General features: G+C 40.8%; 1 protein-coding gene across 2 annotated transcripts in view; it reads right to left on the bottom strand.

Moving 5' to 3' along the window:
* Positions 1–220: 220 nt before the first annotated feature.
* The window catches only part of TNFAIP8L3 (TNF alpha induced protein 8 like 3), a 48,114-nt gene continuing 25,113 nt past the window's right edge, over positions 221–23,221 (bottom strand). For both annotated transcript variants that reach the window (XM_074880921.1, XM_074880922.1), the window contains exon 2: positions 221–3,264. In XM_074880921.1, the coding sequence (XP_074737022.1) occupies positions 2,702–3,264 (563 nt within the window). In that variant the 3' untranslated portion in view covers positions 221–2,701. The remainder of the gene's footprint in view (positions 3,265–23,221) is intronic.

The raw sequence follows: 23,221 nt of genomic DNA, 5'->3' as shown, positions 1-23,221 counted from the left end.
GTATGTGATGCGACAGAAATGTGGATTTCCAGTTTTCTCTGAAATGTGTGAACTGTCCATCTGCCTGCTTCCTACCTTCACTGAATCTGGTTGTCAGAGAGCATGAAGGTTGCAGAAGTTGAAGGTGACAAAACTTAGTTTACACAAATTCCGTCCTCTTAGTGCTTAATTTCAGTTTACATGGGATGGTAGAATAAATAAATCAAAAGAAAACAAAAAGGGCAGTAATCACACATTTTTAATCCACAAATATGATAATACATCATATACTTAAGGTGACCTGAACATTGCCCGTATTTTAGCAATGTTATTACATACCAAGCTACAAGTACAAAAGTAAACAATGAATATACAGGATATGCAAGTATGAGAAATACTTGAAAACATTCTCTTTCCTTAAGGCTACTCAGATTTATAAATAAAACAACAGATGTTCAGCTGGTGTGTCTAAAATACCAGAATCTGAATATTGATAACTTGCAACACACAAAAAGAAAGTCACAGATAGAGGATACCCTTTCCTTTACCCCTCTTGAATGTTCAATAATCTCTTTTCCTGGCTTTAAAAAAAGAACTTAAATTTGTTTGCCACAAGTGAAACAAACACGCAAAATCTGACATGTGCACTGGGACAGGAGTGTTGGATACAATAAATACTGTTCAAAAGCATCAGTTGACAAGTACGTGCTTGGAAAAAAATGCAGCTAATGGTGGATGTAAATATGGCTCTGCAAATGGCTGAACTTGCAACCCCAAATGTTGGTATTTCATTACTGTGCTGTGTTGCAAAGGAATTGTCCACCTTCATTGCTACTAAATATACTTTTTATAGTTAAATACGTGGGGAAAATTTACGTTGTTACAAACTGCTCTGCTGATGTCTTGCGCTGCCATTTTTACAGTGCTCCAAAGGGAGTTCTCCTGGGAACAGATAAAAATGCATCTAGTACAACCCAAGTGAACACGTGATTTGGGTACGAGTATTCTCAACTGTGTTGAAGGTGTGATACTCAAAATTGTTGTTGCAAGAGATAAAATATTCTGGAGCGAGGAAAGACAGAAGAATAGTAAAATTTTGAATGGTTTTCTCTACCACCATAGTATTTAAGAGTTTAAATGAGAAACAGAAACTTTTCTTACCCTAAAATAGTAAATGATCAGCACTGGAAATTTTCCTTAGAGAGGAGGGGCTTTCAAATATCTTTTCTTGTCTTTTTCAGTTTTCAAGTACACGCAGCTCTGTATTATAATATATGTGATAAGGAAGCTGTTACCTCCAGATATGGGGATTGTTTGCTATCTGTGTCAACTAAAAGGAGATGGTACATGATACTGAAGCGTCAGTAGATAGAGGTGAGCCTGGAGAATAAGATGTGGAGGGCAAGGAGAGGAGAGATTTACGAACATAATTCCTTTAATTAGAGACAGTCAGCACCTACCTGGCTGCAAGATGCTGCAAGATTCTGTAAGTGGCAAGGTGGTGCATCTGCTCTGTTCCCGTCCTCCCTTAATTCAAACGAAACTGTACAGAAACCAATATTTCTTGGCAAAATGTTTTCAGTTTGAAGACATCAGTATATTTTGTTTAAAGAAGAAGAAAAAAAAGTCACTGAAAACATTCTGAACAGCTCATCGGAGTCACTAAGACTGTTCTCAAGACTACTGCGGCTGTACTACACTTGGATGGCACTGTGAGCATAGTGGATGGGGTTCCTTTTTTATCACACCTCTGTTTACTGTAGGCACAAATTAACATCATTAAACTGAGAGTTTTATCTAGGCTGAATATTTTGAGGGTGGGGGGGATGTAAGCGTCGCTTTGTCCATCCGTTGGTGTCTTCACAAGTGCAATTTCAAAATCTTCACAAAGAATATTTTGTTCTGTCAGGCACAACAGTAAGAGCACAAAGAGCAGCACAATCTTCAGCTTAAACGTGTCTGATGTTGCCAAATATGCAAACCTGATGTAGTACTTTAGTTTTCTGGTTACTTTTGAGCTTGAATCACTGAGCTGCTTTTCAAAATTAAAATGAAACCTTCTCTCTGTTATTGTCGGGTATAAAACAAAACTCTGTAATGAAAATACTGCTTCATAGAGCAGTTCTTTAAATTTTTTCCCACTTCTACTCAGTTTGTATTGTTTGTTATTACCCTATTAGACTTAAACACCATGTAAAATCAGATGCCTTCTCACATTGATTACTGATCCTTTTGAAAGGAGTGAGCTTAATCCATTACAGCCCTACTTTCTGTCTAAGCTTTTTCAGTTAGCGTGGAAATAATAAAAACATACGCACCAAGGGCCTGGGGCTAGATTCCATGCGTTGCTCTTTTGCCTTCACCTGTCTATTTCTACATAGCCATGCGTTTGAATTTACTTTCTTTTCACATGTTCAGCCTTGAACACAAAGCTAGTAAGATCATAGTGTATAGCAATCTGTTTCTGAACAATATATATCAGCAGCCTTGTTCACTCCGCTCCTTGGAAAAGACTGAATTATCTGAACACAACATTAAAATTGATAGCTTTCTGATTTAAGTTTTCCACTTCATCATGAGCCTGGTGAGCACCTTCTGGCCCCTGCTGGAGACTGCAGTAAGAGGCCGGTGGGAAGGAAGCTTGCTTGCTCGCCATGGCTCATGAAGGGTGGCCAGTTCTAGAGAGAAGTTTTTGGTTGGTTTCTTGTTTTTGAGCGTTGTTTCAAAGGACCTTCTCATCAAGCAGTTTGTTGATTCCATCGCAGATCTTTTTGAGGTATGGCCGACAATCCCCATCAAGACTGTACAGGGCAGTTAGAAATTCCACATCCGCAAAGTGATTGAAGACATGGTTGATGCGCCCGTGGGATCTTGGTGTCAGGTGTCGATCTACTAGTTCATGCACAAGGTCTTTACATTCATTCAGAAGTTCTGCAAGAACATTTCTGTCAAAAGTGTATTCTACCTCGTAGAAACTGACAATTGTCATCGCAGTTTGGTTCAGCTTCTTCCTGAACTTGTCTACGATTTCCAGCTCTTCTTGGTTGAACTGATTATTTCGATAGAGGATCCCAATTTTTATTGCCACTTTAATCAGGTCTTTCATAATTTTATGGGCTTCCTTTTTGTTTCTTGTGTGTTCCTTTGTTACTTTGTACAGCTCATCGAAGATTTCACTGCTTGTGTCATCGATTAGCATGTTAGCCATGGTTTTGGTTGCCATTTTACTCAGGATCTTTTTCTGAGCTTGCAGGGCGAGATTCTTAGAACTGAAACAATCAGGACCTGTTTCAGGATGGCAGAGAAGGAGGAAAATGTTAATTTTACTTGGTGAATAATTTTCACAATCAATTAAGAAAAGTAATACCTATGTGGTTAACGGAGACACTATGCATATCACTATGTATTACATATGGTCATGACTGCAGTAATGGGAACACTTTCAACACTATTTTCAGGTATCCTTGGGGTTTTGGATATCCATGTTTCAGGTCTTGCTGTCACTGAGGTTTTTTGCTTACAAATTAAGAGCAGAATAGTCTGGCAGGGGATATCTATGCTGGTTCTTTGCTAGTCTTTTAATTTTGAAGTTCACTATTAAAGCTTTCTTGGCAGAGAGATCCATTGAGATGTGATCAAAATAATACATAAGCTATCAGAGACAAGCAAAATGAGATACTGACAAGTAAATACATGAGCCTGAAAGAGTTAGTTACACTTCTGATCATCGGGAGGCACTGTTGTTCCACTGTTAGACTGAGCAGCATCTCAGATAAGGGCTAATAAAGCAGATTCGTGAGCATGGATTTATTTTGTTTTAATCTCTAGTACAGGTCCCTTTCCCATTTCGTTGCAAAAGTTGCAAAATTACAGAATGTGATTTTTGTAAAACATTGGTGCTTCAGTGCATGTGGGTCCTGCCAGATGAAAGTACCTGAGCTATTTGCTCTACATTTATAAAAGAAATATCTTGGATTTTTTATCTTTTGCCCATCTGTGCACATTTCACTCATCACAGCACCTGATTATGTGGCTACTCCTGCTGGACTTTATCTGATGAACTTCTGTTATTAGTAGAGACTAATTTGACCTTCCTCTGTTTTTCACATTAATGTTGGATTTTAACTGACCCTATATGGACAAAGTAAAGGAAATGGAAAGATTTCATATGAACTAATCATTCAGTTTAATACTAGGGTAGTGAAGTTTCTGTTGGATCAAAGGGCATTTTATTGTTGTAGCCAAACGGTGATGAATGTCTAGTTACTGGGGCTTAGAGCCAGTGAGGTGAGTGCCGAGCGCTGGCAGAGTGGCCTCTCTGGTATGAGACACCCTGCTCGCCTTCCCCTCACATTTGCTCACACAAAGCAGATGCTCGTCAGAGTCTGTGGTGCTGTCTGACCTGCGGCCTCGCCTTCCTCCTCGTGCTCCCTACGTCCTCATGTGAGAAAAAAGGGGTGCTGGGTGCCAGTGCTTACTTCAAATAAGTAACACTCTGAATTTAAACAGTCTTCTGTTTAAATCCTACTTTTCAAGTTAGCTAGAATATTAAAGTTGCCATCTTTCTTTGTGTGCTACAGCTGTACTACTGAGCAATATGAAAGGGTAACATTTAATTTCAACTGAACCACCACCTGGAAAAAATAATTCAATGTGCTTAAAAGAATTGCCTGCCATTTGGAGAGCAAATTGTGGGGCTGAGCTGCTGACTGGAGGAAATAGAAAAACTGATTTATCAGAAATGATAAAACCAGGATGAAAGCATTCTTTCACTTAGCAGTACGTGGATATATAAATAGTATCCATGATGAATAATTATGTGCATTTGACACAGTAAAATAGAAGATTAATATTAGTGTCTGTTCCTGTAGTAAGTGTTTGCTATTAATCAAGTGGGTGCAGTTGTTCAGTATCTCTTTCGGTCAGTAACCGAAAATAATTGTTGTAGATTTTTAGAATATTTATTTTACTAATGTTCATGACACTTTAGGCTCTGTGTCATTTTCACTAGGTGAGAGCCCAGTTGGCTCCCATGGTGCTCAGCTCTGCTGCAGGCAGAGCCGTTGCGATTCTGCGGCTCGAAGCAAAGCCAACAGTCGTGGTGCACAGGAGGAGGTGGCCAGCAAACCACCACGTCCCCCATCACGCTTTGGTTTGCCCCATGTCTTGGGTACAGCAGCGCATCTGTGGGAGAGCCAGGACCAGCACAACCCCCAGCATGTTCTCAAACACACACGGATGCAGCTGCCCTCCTATCTATGTCATTTCTGAGAGACAAAATTTGATGGTAAATTAGCACATAAAAGCTTCTACTAAATTTATCAGAAGTGAGGTTTGTCTGACACACAAAAAAAAAAAGGTGGTTCAGAGGTATGTTCCTGCATTCAAAGTCTTTGTGCTCAGCCACAAAACTGAATAGATTATGATCTTCACAGAAGGGTTTCTTCCCCTGTGACACCCCTGGGTTTGGTACCTCAAATGAAGCTAACACAGCTCCTAGCAAAAGGTGCAAGCTATGAAATGGGCAACGCAGCCAGAGAGCATCAGGCTCAGTTTAACTGAGTGTTAAGGCTGGAGTGTTTTCCATGGCAAATCCCAAGTGTGGGATCTGCTATTTAACAGCATGAGACTAGCTCCTCCTCATCTTTCTAAAAGTAAAGTAAAATAATCTGTTATTACACTGGAGCTGCTAAACTTTTCTCTAGAAGCTGTATTCCCCTTTCACCTGCTGTTTCCTTTACCAGGACCAAAGGCTATATCCTCCCCCTCCTCTCATATCTGTTGCTCTCCTCTGCTCAAACCAGGACCCCCATTTCACACCTCCTATCCCTGCTGTAGCCCCCTTCACCACTTCGTGCTCCTGTGTCTCCAGCCTGTCTCACCATTGCACTTCTAGTACCTAAGCCGTGCCCGCCACGAGTGCTGAGAGCCCTCAGAAACCTGGCAGATCCAAATGCTTTGTGCACACTCCTTTCCCCTGCCTCCTTCTGTGATTTCTGCTGCTCTGTGTATTCTAAAATCTGTAAGAGCTGGTAATTAGTTTCACCACCGTGACTGCCATGCGCTCTCTCCCAATCAACTGTACCAAGCAGACATGGTCCTGTATTTGCACACCCTGCCACCTAAATTCAGGGTGTGCACAGTTTTACAGCGCTGTATGCTGGAAGGAGTGAGAGAGACTGTTTGGATTGATTGTTTGAATTCCTGCTTCCAAAATCACGTAGTGCTCAGACACCAAGGTGATGCCTTGCCTTTCAAAGATCACAAGTGGTTAGTTAGCCACATGATTAAATTCAGGCTTTCATGGGAACTGCAGGTTTACTGTGGCAGTCTTTTCTTAGTGCAGCACATTGCTCATTACACAAAATACAACATCTTTGCCTCCTACATACAGCACTTCTATTTTCTGCCTTCTTTCATACAGCAAAACAAATCAGCAACAACATTATAGATGCTATTAGCTTTCAGGAACATTACACCAAAGCTAAAAATGAAAAAAACAACCTCTGAGCATACTGCTTTGCTGGGTAATGGTTAGCTTCCATTATAGAAAGTCTGACATCTTAGTTTTTACTAAAGTAAGGACCAGTTCTGCCTTCAGATCTGCTCTCTCCCTCTCTCTCCTTGTCATCTAGACAGTTGTGTATAATAAAAGCTATTAAAAAAGCCCCTTGTGATGGGATTGATCCCATAGCAATCTTCCATCCTTCAAAAACTGCAACTCTTCAACAGCTGTGATACCCGAAGAGGGAACGGCGCATGCCCGGCTGCCGGTGGGACGCAGGGGAGAGTCCCTGGGCACGGGCAGTCCTGCGGTCAGGATGCTACACCACTCCCCACCAGTGACAGCCCAGCTTCTGGCACGCGGTGCTGAACATGACAAAGATGTCTCGTATCCACTAAAGTTAATAACAGGATTGCTTAATAACAGAGTTGCTTAATAACAGAAGTGTGGAAAAAGTTTGGCAACTCTAGAGAGTGGATGTAAGAGTTTTGTATTTTAAGAGTTTTTGAGACTAAAATGCAAGAGCATCTGTAATATTCTCGAAATATTTTGATTCCAGATGGCTGTACCAAGTACAAAATGGTTAGAACTAAATGCTCAGCAATACTATTTTCATGTAAATATCCATTCAGCCACTCTGTACAAAGCACACGGCAAAACCAGTGAACCAGAACATGCTCCCACTATGCCCAGGAGAGAGCACAGGCTACGTTTTCAGAAAGCAATTATGCGGACATGGAAACAAACCCCCGGAGCACACAAATCCATTTCCCTCCCAGTTAGTCACTTCTTAGTCAAAGCCTTAATAAAGTTTTGCAGCAGGGTATTTTCTCCCCTGGCAAATGCTGAAAGACAGGTTGAAAGTGAGCCCTGGAGGGAGTGCTGCTTCGCAGGTAAAAATGGAGAGAGCAAGAGTTAATCCAAAGAGTTTCTGTGGAGTTCGTCCGGTGCATTTTTAACTGTATTAGCAGGCTTGCTTGGAGAGAACAGATACAAAGCAATTTCTTTGGTTCTGTCGCACCTGTGGGGTTACACCTGACACTGGCAGCTGTGACTGAGGTGCCTGCTGCAGCTTGTAGGAGTTAATCCATTACCTCAACCATTGACTTCACCTGCTCTAAGGTGAATCACACTTGGAGCCATGTGCCTTCTCTCCCACTTACACCCTGAGTATAACCCCAGCTCCCAGCAGGTGGTGGTGGGCTGTTTTCAAGCCACTGTTAAGTAGGGGGGGATGACACATATTGAGTTTGCCCGAGAGCATCCTGGAGAGGTGAGTTGAGTTAAACTGTTGTAAGTTAAAGGACTCAGCTAAGAACATGAGGCTGGAGGATGGCAGTGGGCTCCTGCAGCCTGGCAGGAATGGGAGGTGATGGGAATCAGAAAAGGTCCTTGCATCTGTCCTCCAGCTGTACTGTAAGTAAGCAAAGGGCTGAATCTTAACTGAACAAGAGGGAAATACATAAGAAAGTAAAGATGATGAAGAAGCTGAAATATTTTTAATACTCCTGAATCCTCAATTTTCAAATGCAGTGCAGCCTCTGCAGCAAAAGACAGGCTTTAAGGAGTCAGCAATGCTGCTGGAAATGTGGGCATCACTCCAGCTGCTAGCAGTTACTCAGACTTGTGGGAGATGGGCTAAGCCAAGGGACAGGCACACTCTGAGAGTCTGCTACAGCATGAGGTAGCTGGGTTGTGAAAGCTGTTGTAGAAATGTGCTGTTTTAATGATTTGTGTGACCCAGTTTGAATGCATCTGTGTATTTTAACCAAGTGACATACCTGCCTGAGCCTGGGAATGCCAGTGAGTAGGAATGAGGCAGCTGTATCACACAGCTCTTGCAGAGAGTTAAATGAGCAGTGGGTATCAGGATGGTTAATCCAGCATTGCTGCTGGTGTTGATAATTTACTGGGCTGTCAGCTTTTTTCATTATAACCTGGAGTTACCTGTTATGTCTCTTTCTTGATGTAAATAGTTAAGCATAAATAACCTTTGAGGAAAATTAAGACCAGGGAGTTTTATTAAGCTGTTATGTAAGGCTATAAGGACGAGAAAAAGCTAGTGCATATTTGGAAAGGAGAATGTAGAAGAAACAACAAAAACAATCTAGTTGCTTAATTTGCAGCATTCAGGCAAAATGTTTAGAGGTAATGAGCTACAAACCTGCGTGTTTTATTTGTCCTTTAAGTATCACTTACATGCTATAAGATTGATTAGAAAAGTGAACCGCAGAACTTGGGATTTCAAAATAGCTCTAAAAGCAGACAGGAAAAAAAGTGCACTAAAAGCATTTCTCCCATAGTATTTTAGTACTGAGCAGCCAGGGCCAGGGAGCTAGCTGTAAGTGTGCATATTACTCTTGGACAGCTACAGGATCACTGCAGAAGAAACATTCAGTGTTTCCAGTAACTTTAAGCCAAGAAATCCAATAGACCAGATGGAATATATCAGCTTTCAGGGAGGGCCAATTTAAACATGTGTAAGCACCAGGGGCCAGGCAGTCAAACTTTTAACACTTCTAAATTGTTACTATGAACATAAAAGGGTTGCTCATTTTCGTAGTGGAATGGGAGATTACAGACTGATAATTATATGATCCTGGGAGAAGGCACCGGTATCCAAAGGTCTGAAGGCAAAACTTGGACATGCTGGACATGGCAGCAACAGCCCTGCACAGAGGGAACGTGACTGAATGGAAAAAAGACCAGTTTTCCTTTCAGTGCTTTATATGAGCAGCAATCATGCTGCAAAAAGCAGTGTCTGGGAATCTGGTGACTGGAGATTCCTAATAATAGTCTGATTTCAGCATCTGGCTTGTATCTGCCATTTACTTTACTAATATTGTTGCTACATACTGGAGTGTGCCTTTCAATACCTGGCAGAGGTGGTGGTAGGCTGGGGAGCCTCTTCTGTAAAGGGAAGAGGAGCAATGCGGAATGAGCACTTAAACTGTTGCCCTTGTCTCAGTAATGCCTCCAGAGACAATATCCAGGGGAAAAGGAGCTCAGCTGCAGTTTCCATCAGCTCTGCTGGAGTTGCCAAGAAAGGGCTGGCTAAGCTTTACTCCTGCTACCCCCAGTAGCTGTCTGGGAATTGAACTACACCGCTGAATTCTTCTGTGTCTAAAAGCAGTAGCTGGCAAGTGGTGTCTGGGTAACAGCACTGTCCCATGGCTGAAACTGGCCCACGGTGCGGAAACCTTCACAAGAGCTCCCTTGATTATGTGGCACAGCTGACACGGTGCTGTGATTTTTGTACGGCCATTTGACATTACAGATGAGACATTACACTCGGTCATATCCTGGAAACTCACATCCAGCTTGTGGGAGAGGAAACCACTCCCTGACAGAAAGGCTTGGTGAGGATCATCTCCGTGCATTGTGTCCTTGTGCCACAAACCAAACAGCAGCACCAGGCAGCAGCTGCTTTCCTGACAGCCCACACCTCAGGCTCAGCCTGCCAAGTACGAGCCTGGCACACACAAGCAGCAGTCACCTCTCTGAAAGTGGCTACTAATGCTCTTAATTTTTTTTAAATCTGATAACATATATCAGAACCAAGATCTAAACCAGGCTGCAGCACAGGGAACGGTACCTTTGAAGAGTGACTTTCAAGAGTTCAGTTTAAATTCTGCACTGCCCATCTTGTAGCATGCAGGGAAGCTCTGCCAAGGCAACAAACGCATCTGGTTAACTTTTGGCAGTTGGTAGCGAGTGTAAACGATGCAGAGCATGCTTACGCAGCACCCCGAGGTACACGTGCAGAGTATGAAGAAGGCTTTTGCTCTTATCTGGAAGTGCTCAGATGTTACAGAAATGAGTTAAGTCCATCTGCCAGGAGTGATAGTAAAATACTGTGGTGTTTGGGGTTTTAAGCTTTACCATACAACCAAAGAGGTTTTGATAAAACGATCACTGTATTTTATAAACAGGTTTAAAGTTTTTCAGTGTCAGCTCATTATGTCATAGCAAGTGCAAAATACATTAAAGAGGCTGAACATCCCTACCGCAGAAAATGCTGTTTTAACTCTGCCTGACACGGCAAGACAAAACGCTTGCACGCTGACAGCAAAGGTTTGACAAGGGAGGTATCTGCAATAGATTGAGCCATAATAAACGAAGGCATTGCCTGGGCTGATCTTCAGGGAATGGGGATGCAGGAGGATTGGTTACTACCTGTTGCAATGACCTATTGATCCTGTTTCTGTGTTTTGAGATGGGTATTTATGATCGTATCAGTGGGTTTTTCTTTAAATGCTACCTTTGGTCAAAAAAACTCTTTTTAGAGTGGAGAGGCATGCTGACATATCCAAAACACTACAGCAGGATCTTAGGTAAGCATGGAGAGCTCACAAAACCCAGCAGCTAGCACTGTGGTGGCAATAAGGGACATCTTGGATTGGTTAGGATTCTTTGGCCTTCAAACTGTCAGTGATTTTATATTTTTTTCCCCCCAATATAGGCTATATAGCAAATCCTGTGCAGTAACTGTTGAAGAGTTTAACTCGGTCTCTGAAACATCTTGTGTTTAATCTCCTTTGTCTTCTCCACTATTACCACATTTCTTACACCTTCCTTTTAAAGACACTGCATTTAAAAATAAGGTATCATGGTGACTATGTAGCAAAAATATCTAATTAGAAGAATAATTATTATCTCTATAGGAAAATTATGCTTGTTGTAATGTCTGGCCACGTAATTTTCACAACAGGACAGTAACGAGTTCTTTGATATGTGCTAAGGAACTGTTTATTGCTTAGATGGGACGGAGTCTCTTGGGGAGCATCAGGCATATAATGAATGATAAACCAATTATCTTGTTAAAGAAAAAAAGCTTCATAGGCTTCTTTAAAAGGACTCAACCATCACATACTTCCACACAAAAGTAACAATTATCTAGAAAAGAAAGGATTTTCTTGCCAAAGTATTCTTTGCTACTGAGACTCTTACAGGCCATGAGAAACCTTTCAAGATCTTGCAGCTATCCTGTTTTTATCCAGATGCAATGATTGTAGCAACTTCTCTTTGTAGATGATCTGTAGAACTTGCTTGCAATGTTACTTTATGATCAGTTTCCAAACTGGTTAAGTTCTGTTTTGAGCAAAAAAATTGAAGGAAAAAAAAAAGTTGCAGGGACTGAATAATAGAACATGCAGTATGTGTTATGTAAGCAAGGGGGATACAGCTATGCCTTCTGGAAGCCAGCAGCTAGAATTGCCTCACTTAAAGCTGCTCAGGCTTTCTGTCTTCAGTATGTGTGATCTTTCTTGCTCCAGGAATGTAGTAGTAATTCAGTCTCTCACCTTGCCTCTTTAAAACAAACCTCACCCCACAAACCACGTGCACAGAGAAAACAGAGCCAGGACAGGCAGTGTACGACCATATGGCAGGTGCTTTATAGCTGTACTTTAGCACTTGCAGTGGCCCAGAAGCAAATCTCCTGGTTCAACCTCTGGCTGTGGTGTAGATGGGGGATTCGGTGCCCAGGAGCAGCTATGGCCCTCTTCTGGTGTTTGAATGTTTGAACACTGTGACACAACAGATCTTGGGGGATTTGAGTCCAATTTCATGAATGACTTGGCTTCTTGATCAAGATGCATGAGCTTTTCTGTGTCGTCTTTCATACCCTCCTCTGGTAGGGTGAGGGAAAGAGGAGGGCTATGGAGACAGTTGTGCTTTTGTGGGCTTGGTGCTTGGCAATCACCACAGTCCTCACTCCTGGTTAACAGGAGGTGCAGATTTCCCTGTGCTTCTGTAGCTCAGATGCTTTTTATTCCTTCCACAGAAGTCTTTTCAGCATGCAGGAGCCAGTCGTTCCCAGTAGGAACATAATAATATACTGCTAGTAAAGCAAGGCCTGGCAATATCAGCCCTAAATATTAAAAAAGGCCTCCATGCAATATGCGTGCTTTAAACAGATCAAGTGCAGCTAAAACAGGCTATGGGCTACTGGTTCACTGATTTCTTCTCCCTTCCCCCCCCCTTTCTCATCCCCTCAGGAAGAAAATTCTGAGGGTTTATTTTTGTGCCTTGAAGTTGCTTGTTGTTGCGGTATGCTGCTCTTTCTCCAGAGATATAACGTCCTTGCCTCTTACATAGAGTAATTCTATTTTTGACTCCAATATATTAAGAATGACATAAAAAACAACCATGTCTATGCTCTAGGGATGTACAAAACTCCATGAGAAAGCAAGCAATTAGACCCCAAGGATAGCTGGTCGAAAGATGCTGTGGAACTCCAAGATGGCATTTCTCTGTAGCTTAATATGAGACTGAAAGAAAACGGGGGGAAAAAGAATTTCTGCTAAACCAGGTCAAGGTGAATAAACTTTCAAAAAACCCACAATATGCTGTGATTGCAGAAGGTGTCAAGCTGCTGCTGACCAAGTGGGCTTCCCAGCTGCACTAGGCTGAGCTCTGCCACATCCAGAGGGAGAAGATGGGGCTCGGCAGCTCCCGCACTGCATCCCTGCAGAATTACACTGGTATCTCTGCACAGCATACAGTTCTCTTCACCATCCTCCAGCATGCTGTTCAGATACACCCAAAATAGCCCACCATGTCCCACAGAGGGGGAGTGATTGGAAGCAAAATTGCAATTCACGCTTGTTGTGCGGTTTTTGTCTTGTTTTTTTAAAAACAAAAATACCCACTGATAATACTACTTAGTCTTTGCTTGAAATGCTTTGAGAACACTGACACAGTGTGAGGGCCGGATGGGCAGGGGTGACACTGAACAGTGTGTGTGTGTAAAGGAGAAGAGGTCAAGGGAAGTAGGGGAGCGAAAGGGAAAGGCACAGGCTGTTTAAGATTGGACTCGATTTCAGTTAATGGTATCTGGTAAATGAGGGAGGTAATTTTTTATGAACACCATGTGCTGTTGTCCTAATACCTTGGTATTCAATTGCTTGACCACTAGGTTTTGAATTAAGACAATGATGGATAGAAGGGGAATAAAGCAATGGCAGAGACCAGGTACATCTGGAAAAACATATTATGGGTCCCTAAATAAGACACCAGAAGAGCTGTTAATTTTCCCAATTAACTCCAGCCATGCTTCCAAACTCTGTTTAAACCAGAGAAGAAAGTCAAATGAGGGGAAGATAAAGAGGACATTAGGGGCAAGAAGTGTCTGGCAGTGGGTCAGGAGCAGACACTCTAGACTGATCACAACACATTTAAAACTACTAAGAAAAGAAAGTTTAATTAACCTTATGCATAGACTATCACATTTTTTTATTCTTTGCTTACATGATTTGAGGCAGTCAATTAATTAAAAGAAAAAAAATACCTTGCAAATGCTGATTAGGGCTTACAAATCAGCTACTAGTGACAGGGCTGTGGAAGATGAGGGCTTACAGATTGTAACACGTTTGGATCTGCTGTTTGGCACTCAACAAATAGCCCATTTATGGCTGTAATACAACTGGAACAGTAGGACCATGACGTGATTATCACTAAAGAAAACAAAGGATGTCAAACCTCCTGCAACGTGAGGACTTGATAGGGGCATAAGGGAGTTTAAAGTGCAGCTTACCCTGTAACTGATTAATGTTTTTAACCAAACCAAACAACCCACCCCCCAAACCCAACAAAACAAAAAGCCAACAGACTAAAAACCCAAACCAAAACTCTTGATCAAGAGACTCTGCAGCTGTGTAAGTCAATTACTAAAGAAGTAATTGAGTCATTGACCTTGAGTCATGCCTAGTTATAATATTTTGTATGTCACAGCATCATTACTTACAAGGTATGTGGATGTGTAGATATGTATGTACTATGTATATATGTATGTACTATGTGTATTTACAACAGGTTTTCATTCCTTCCATGAATGCAAAGGCCTAGATTTGTAAAAGCACCTAATATATCACTAAGTGCAGCCCAAAACCTTCATTCCTAGTCTGATAATATTCGTGAGGGGAAAAAAGGACAAGAAATCTGGAAGAGTTACTGCAGCTTGTGAAGTCTTTTGGGGTAAAGAAAATGCTCCCTATGCATTCACCACTTGCCATACTAGTGACCCTCCTTCTGCCTCCTGGCTGCCAAGCACCCCTTGCTCTCTCTGCCCCACGTCCTCGTGCCCCAGCGTGCAGCATCCTGCTTAATGCCCTGCTCCAGGGTGGAGAGAGCATCAGCTTTTTGGACCCAGGTTTTAAGCTATTACACCTCACTTACCATAATAGGTTACAGGCCCATGCTTTGCCCGCACAAACACGGCAGTGAGAATTTCATCCCCATTTGAAGTAGACAGGTTTGTTTTGCCCAGCTCCAATTAGCTGATGCTTTGTGCTGCGACTTTACAACACTGCACAATACCAGATGGGAATGTTGCTTGTGCAAGTCCATAAAAGACCGGAGGGCATCCTCCCTTTCTGAGTAAAAGCTGCTGATAATATCAGTGTCTGAATGGTGCCTGCTCTGGTTTCTTTTAACTCATTTGAAGTATTCCTTCCCCCGCCACCTCCCACAGGAAAAAAAAAGGTTAAAGATTTCTTTAGAGACTGCTAACAGACAATTCCACTACGGCCTTGCTGAAACAAACCCTGTTTGCTGTTTGATTGTAACCATCAGAATGACACTGTAGAATCCATCTTCAATGAGTTACTTTAATGTTATAGTTATAAATGAACTAATGGTGTTACAAGTTTAAATTAAAAAAAATAATTTAAAATGTCATCTGCTTATCCTGACTGACAAGCAAATGAGTAAATTCATTTTCCTTGTAGTTTAGGTTTTGTTTTTTCCCTTTTTTCATCGCAGGACAGATTAAGCACATGTTACACTGAAATAGCTGCCCCCACACAAACACTGGCGCTCTGCATACCTTTACAAGAAAAATCTAAACTGGATGTGTCAATACTGTTGATCCAGGGTGAAATCAATGTCTTGTTTTCAGTCTGAAAGTGCTAGAAAAGTATTTCTTAAGAATAGCAAAGCTGAAACTGAAAAGGCAAAACACATGAATACTTATAAAGAGAGTCTGCTTATGCCCATTTACTGTTCCCAAAAGAGGACAACAAAACTAGAAAAGTCTCTGTTTACTTATTGTTTTAAACAATGCTTTACTGTTTGCCTGGTTATTAAAAAAAAAAAAAAAAAAGATTTTTACAGTTGCAGAATATTAGGCTGTGTGGAATCCTTGCCTTTTTTTCCTTTTTTTTTTTTTTTTTTCCTTCCCCCCTGCCTCTAGAGAAGGATTAGCTGCTGGGGAGATGGCCAGCCCAGATTCTAAATGGAAAACTCCTGACCAAAGGAAAAATTAATGCTGGTAAATGCAGCTGGGATTCATCACGCTCTCCATCTCTTACAAGTTTTTGTGCATCTGATTGGGGATTTATTGGTAGGAAGAAGGCACATGTTGCCTCATGCCTCAGATGTGATATATAACCCTGTTTTCCTTTAAGATGAAGCCTGATTTGGACTTTAATATATCTTTTTGGTGATCTGCTCTGCACTGCTCATCTGCAGTGTTAGGTCAAGCATCCGATCAAGATGCACAAAACGCTAAGAATGGAATATGTGATGGCTTCCATCCCTGTGAAAAAAAGACAGCCTAATATGTATCTGTCCATCCCACATGAACTAGACCACCTGCTGTATTCTCCATACTTGTTCTCTGTAATCCTGTCATAAAGAATGACCACTGTTTATCCACCATTTTCTTGAATAAAAAGGAACATTTTTTAAACCATGAAAACCTTATTATAGCCTAATGAAAATGAGTCTTACACTAAGAGCAAAAAATTATTTCCTGTGGAAGGATACAAAATTCAGGTGGATTTGCAGGTCAATTCTGTTCCTCCTTGGTTCAAGATCCATGAATAATATCTGCCAAAATTTATAGTGTTTTGCTGTCTAACACTAATGAAAGAAAAAAATCCTGAAGTTATACTGGAAAAAAGGGAGGAGACACTAGACTACAAATGATGGTTTCCTTGTTACAGGTTTAAACTAAAGTGGTAAGCATGGAGTCTGTACTTTCACAGTGATGTAACTGACCCAAGTAGCATAAATAATATCTTACAGTCAAAGCTCCCGTAGAGGATAAATGCTAATGAAGATAATCTGGTTTTGTACTTTTATCTTGTCCATTGTGTGTATACGTACTGCAAAACATGTCATGTCAGGAGGAATATTCTGATAACAGGGACGCTTTCTCTGTCATCGGGGAGTCTCTAATAAGAGTTTAAAAGCAGTAGCTGTAACCACCCATGGTGTAGAAGTTCACGCTGAGCACAGCTCTTTATTTCAGGAAAGGAGAAATGGAAAAGATGTTGGAAAAGTACTGAAATGGTCAAGAGTTCTTAGAAGGTCTGTCTCATTATTTTGAGGCATATGAGTAACAGCAACGTGTTGTGGGTTTTTTTTTAATATATATATGTATGTATCCTCATTATATCACATTGCAGCTATACAGAGTCAGGGTTGAATTTGCAGAGGAAAAATTAAAAAATCACTGTCTTTATGTTACCTAAAGAAAACCCTGCAAGGACAAGTCTCAACGATAAACAGATAAGCAGAATGTGCCATCCCTCATGAGGTTTTCATTCTGTGAAATCTCTGAGTATGTATGTACTGAGTTTATTCGTGCTGATACTTACACATGGACTGAGAGCATCCAGTGGAATATCCAGGATAATCCAGAAATGTTACCTCTGAATACAGCAGTAACAACAGTCTCTAGAGACAGACTCCACGTGAACTGAATCAGACCCAGTCTGATATTAAGAGAAAGAAATAGCACAGCCCATGTGCTGTTATAATCTTGCTGCTTCAGATGCCAGCAAAACTGCTGCCTTTATACCTGGTTAATGGTAATAGAATAATAGACAATTCCACAGTTCTGCTAGAAAACTGTGCTTAGGAACAAAAATTCATTCCACCAAAGCAACTGCTACATCTGAAGGTAATTTGGTCAATTTTGCCGTTTCTTAATCTGCAGCATGAAATTTTAGAGTGTCTGTGGTGCATGCTGAAGAAACAGAGCCACTGGTGTGCTACTTTTCCTTCCGGAGCCATTCTAAGCATAGGCAGCTTCTTGAGGCTGATCAAAAAAGTTTCCAAATGTGAGTTTAGACCCATTTTATCTCTCCTGGATTTGACATGGTATTCAAAGAGTGAATGCCCTGTGGAGCTTCCTCAGATAGTTTAGCAGTCGCCTGAGGAGAAATACTGCTTAGTTTCCTTTTACTGCTTTTTAGGACTTGGTAAATCCTTCTTTCCTAGAGACCTAATCTTGCATTTCTTAGTCCCGCTCTAAGGCTCTGCTGGGTTCAGGGCTCTTTCTGCCTGAACAAGCGTGACACAACCTACTTCTTGCTCAGCTCTCACCAGTCCCATAGGAAGAAACTGGATTCTGCCCAATCTGAGGGTTCCCTTTCAACTTTTTCTACAGTGAAGAAAAATGTTAATTCCTTTCTTGAAGAGGGACTTGAACAGTTCTGGTCTGTACTGCTGTGTATGGGCAATCCACCAGAAAGGACTTTGTCAGGTAAGGATGGGCCAGGCACTTGGACTCCAATTCTGATAACTGGTCCAATTCCCTTTAGCAGGAGGGTCTAACAATCCCTATCATATCCTTGTCTAGAGAAGTAAGACTACTGTGCTCATGTGTTTTGTAGGGTTCAGCTTTTCCTGAAACAACATGTATCTGTAGTTCCTGCTCTGTGCTCCTGCAGTTGCTGTAGCATAACCCTGGGACATTCACATCTAAGTACATAAACAATGAGCACAAAGCAATCACTGCTGCAGAGAGCCTTCACTCAAATGATGCAGTTGTATGCTTTTAAAGGGGCCCTGGAGCCTGAAAAAGGAATGACTCTATACCTGTCATTCATTCCTGTTACTTCATATACCAAAACAATCTCAAGAGTTTCCTATGGGTTTGCACCACAAAGCCTAGAGAATGATAATTCAGTGTTTGGGCTCTGAATATAGGCATTGCTATGCTGCTCGTAGGGAATAAACTGTTAGCAGGAACATTTAAATAAGTTCTATCATCAAGTTGAATGATACTCTAAAATAAGTCATTTAACCTTTTCTAACAGTCATTATTAATTTAATGAAACTTCCCAGGATGATTTAAGCCAAAAGAGAGAAATTTTGCAGTCCTCCCCATAGAGACATAGCACATTACATATTCAACATGAAAGGTCTGGAAGAGGAGCCCTTTTGTTTATTCTTATTTCATTTTAATTAATGCTAATTTGAGCTGCTAGTGTTATGCTATTAAGCCCTACACTACAATACATTTGAAGCTTCCCTTGGCAAATAACTGAGCAGAAATTTAACTCAGCTGACCTCACCTTAGTGAAGCTGTTTTTGCTGCCAAACTCAAGAGCTGGCATGCTTTTTTTTTTTTTTTCCTTTTTCCTTTTTTTCCACCCAAGTCTATTCAAACAGCTTCTTTTGCAGCAATCTGTTCTCCTCTGGGCCTGATGGTGTTGCTGAGGACCCCTTGGCACGGTGTTAACTATTCAGGCCTGCCTTTGCCTTTGGGGTGAAATTGCTCACCTGCATTTCTTCAGCTTCTGGCAGTATTGGGCCCTCACTAGCTACAGGTCTCTCAAGGTTTGTTGTAGGAGGAATGCTACCAGCATCTCCCCATCAGTCAGCTGTCTGTCTGTCCTTTCTTCAAGCCTAAAGCCAATTTACCACTCGCTGCTTTTCAATATTCTCTCCCCAAATATTAAATACTCTCATGCTTACAGAGAAAACACATGCAGAAGCTTTACTCTTCCAGCATGCTCAACAACCATCCCTCCAATGCAAACTATGCTCATGATAAAATCGCATTTTCTTACAGCAAATGGGCACCCCAGTGAGCCTCTCAGACTAGCTTCCCACTATGTGAACTCCCATTAAGTGCAGCCCAGTGGTGCTAGCATAATGTTGCATCAGTGGACACTAATATATTTGACTTCAATATACACAAGAAATCACTTGTGGAAAGGTTTTATCAAAGAAACAAAACTCAAAATGCCAGAACCCTGTCTCTTATATAGTGAGAGACTGCCTGGAAATCCAAGCAGCACATTAGAGCTTGCAAGATTTCTGATAAATGGAAAGAGTTGGTAAAAAAAAAACAAAACAAAACAACAAACCAAAACCAAAAGTCAGCTGTCATTGCCTATACTTTGGTCCCATGTTCATGCTCATGGTTGATGCATTTTCTTCCTGGAATGCACACAAAGGATACATCTTAAGACACTAACTGAAGAGAGATTTGTATCCAGTGACTTTTGGTGAAGTGGGAACATTAATGCTATAAACACAAGTCTCTAAATGTGATGATACGCCACAAAAATTTATTCAGGACAGCACTGATTTTCTTAATCTAGATAGTTGTAATAATTATACTGCTTTGTAAACCGGTCAAATGGAAGCTGATAACTCTCATTAACTTTGTGATGGGTATGGTCTGTAAAATTCTAGAGGTGCTTGACAATTCTACAGCTATTTGCTTAATTCCAGAATAAAACCCAGACCAACACCATAAAAGCAATGTAGCATATTTCAGTATTTAAAAAGTGTACACCTGAATGTCTGAATTTGGATAGGCCTGTAATGTATTCTTCTAGTGTCATTTAATTACTTTCTTATTTTACATTTACGTATAAAAGTTCTTTTAAAAATAATCTAATACCTATGTATTGATCGAAGAGTCAATGACACTATATGCGTTGGGAGGCAGCGCTCTCCTTCACTTTCTTTCAAAAGAGAAATTTTCAAGCATTGAAATAAATGGCCAAGATGTTATGGTAAGAAAAAGTTATCTAGATATCTGCTCAGATAAACTACAGAAAACAAAATGTTTAAAGAAACTACTTGCTTTTTTTTTTCTTTACAAATGTATATATGCATATACAATGCTACCTTGTGGAGTAGAGTTTGCTGGATGAGGACCTGCCTCTGAAATACTCGTAAGTTCTAAGGTTGCAAATGAACAAGGAAATTTAGGACCCAATTCTACCTCCTTTTGCGTAGATCAGAATTCTTTTGCTATATTCAGCGTTTCATGAAAGAAAGTCTTTACCGGTATCAGTGATAATGGCCTAAACCGGCCATGTAAAATTATGTCATGTATGAGGACAGGGAGATTATTTTTCCAAAGGTGCTTCCCTACTTTCTACGAGGCACTTAGTTTTGACTCCAACCATTTATCATCTAAGACTGACCTAATATCCAGCAGGTGCTCCTTCCTAGTTCTATTAGAGGCAACTTGCTATTTAAAGGGGACGTACTGCAATCAACCGCTGTTTTGGATTTTTTAGATTCCCTGCATCATGTTTCTCAGACTGTATTATCTCTGTATGGGATATCTGGTGTTATTGTTCTAATTTTCCACAGCTACCAGAGGATAATGATGCACTGCATGTTGGCTACTGCCTGAATTAGCGTCCCAAATTCAAAAAGTATGTCTTTTTCATGCTCAGGCACTCATCCTCCAGATTGGGGACTGCATCAGTAAATGCAGAGGACTATTTTCTGATTTCTTTTGGTTATGTTTATTTTTCACTATGACAACTTCTCAAACAGAGAACAAGTTGAAATCTTACTGTGTCTGTTCTTGTCTCATTCCTCCTCCTTTTTTTCCATAAAATAATTATGCGATTCCTCTGGAATATGTGAATATAAATTACTTGTGTCAATGGCTTGATTTAGAGTGACTTTTAATGGCATTATCTTTGCTTTAGCTTCAGAACTGAAGAGACAAAAGGCATAGGTCACCAAAGCAGTAAATGAAAAAAACAGCTTCAGAGATAGGAATGGAGAAATGTGTGCAGTGGATGATTAAAACCCCCCAAGGTTTTGAAATATTATAGGCTAATTCTGTCAACCTCTCATGATTTGTAAAATCTCTGGAACTCTTAGTTCTATGTTATTTCTTGGCTGTCATTCTTATCACATATGCTAGTTAATGTGTTTTGATTAAATATGGGCAACTATAATCACTCTGTACTTCAAATCCTGCTTATGTAATCTTTTCCCCTTTCTTTGTTATACAAGAAAAATGGACTTTCATCTTCAAATAAAAACCCGTGCCAAAACCAGTTTAGACCCCTGACAATGTCTAGTATGATCTAAATGATAAGGGTATATTTCTGTGAAATTTTATTTATTTTCCCAATTGTTTGTAGGTATTCATTTGACCCGGAAAATCTACAACACATCTCTACTTGGGTGAGGAACGACTAGATGGAGAGTGTTGAACAACACACAGTGCATTAGCTTGCTTTTTGTTGTTTAACAGACATTTTGTATTGTATTAATAGCAGCATCAATGTTTTGTTCATCCCCTTTGCAAAACATACCTGGTTTATTTTCTTTAGTGGCAAAGGCGTAAACTAAATGGACTCTTCCTTCCTCCCTCATTTCTACAAAATAATGTTCTTTCAGATATCTTGGTTTATAGGAAACATTCAGTAGATGCACAAACACTCCCTTGCTCTCCTCCCTGCTTCAGAAGAGGTTTATCTGTGTGCTGTTCAATACAGCAGCAGCAGTGATGCTGAGGTGGAAACTGTTCATCAAACACAGGACTACAATTACAACACTGCAGCTTTACCTCCTTGTGCTATCACTCTAGGGGCCAAGGAAAATTAATGTGGCCAGGGACTGCTTTGGGTAATGCTTGTTTAGCAGGTAAGTACAGGGCAGTATGAGGTTTCTCAGTGAGGCATCTTTTATAAAAGAAGGTATCTTTCATAAGGACCTCCTTATGTCCTTTAAGCACTGCTTTCTTGGTTTCCTCACATAAGATACAATGCCTGTACAAAATCTAACAAACAGGGCATTCTCTGCACTTTTGCACCTCTGGAGCACTGACACAGCAAAGGAGCCATTTGTTTTACTGGTAAGTAATCTGTACAAAAATGTTAGCATGGGAAACAGACTCATAGATGCAACCCTCGGGATAACACAGAAGTAAAGCACCAGATTCAGAAGGGTCATTGCTTCCCTTTCACAGCTACGTTTTTCTTTCTCATGCAATACAGACTGTGATATTTTCCAGCAAAAGTGTTTTGTAATTATAGCAATTCCCAGAGAGTTGGTTAGTTCTAATTGCTGCCTTTTGCTGCGTTATTGACTTGCAGCTTAAGATGGCCACTCTTGGCTTAATGTTTCAGACTTAATGACAGACTTAATTGGGCAGGGAAAAATGCTTAGTTAAATTTTATGGAAACAGACATGTTTACGTGGAATCTTTAAAAGAATCAGTGGGAAAAGTTTCCTTGGATTCTTTGCAGCATTTGCAACATTACACTGCAGCACAGTTCATGAATGAGTTCCAGAGTAAAGCTATTTGGTCTGCTTTCCCTAATTGAGATGTACAGAAATGAACTGAATGATCTAAGTGGTAAGTGGAGCAAAGTAGCGCTTCTGAAGTCCTAACTAACTGCAAGAGGTTAGGAACACCAGCAAGGCCACCTCCACGTAAAAATATAAAATCCTTATCCTTTGAACAGTTACAATAATGAGCCTATTCTACTTGGTTAGTCCTGACTAACCCACTGAAGTGGGAAGAAAATGAATGAAAAGCTGTTTCTTTCTCCATTGCCAGAGAACTGCTCTCAAAACAGCGCTTTTCAGCGGTACCCTGATTAGAATGGCTGGCGGCTCAGGGGACTCCCAGTTGCCAGCCTTGGCACCTCGCTGATTTTCAGCACTATTTGTTACTTTTTTTAAACCCAAAGCAAGTTGAAACTAATCAAAACACGCTTCTTTAACAGC

The sequence above is a fragment of the Strix uralensis genome, chromosome 11 (assembly GCF_047716275.1).
Source record: "Strix uralensis isolate ZFMK-TIS-50842 chromosome 11, bStrUra1, whole genome shotgun sequence".
NCBI classification, from domain to species: domain Eukaryota; kingdom Metazoa; phylum Chordata; class Aves; order Strigiformes; family Strigidae; genus Strix; species Strix uralensis.
Note: the sequence above shows the minus strand (reverse complement) of the source record. Positions and strands in the feature narration are given on the sequence as shown.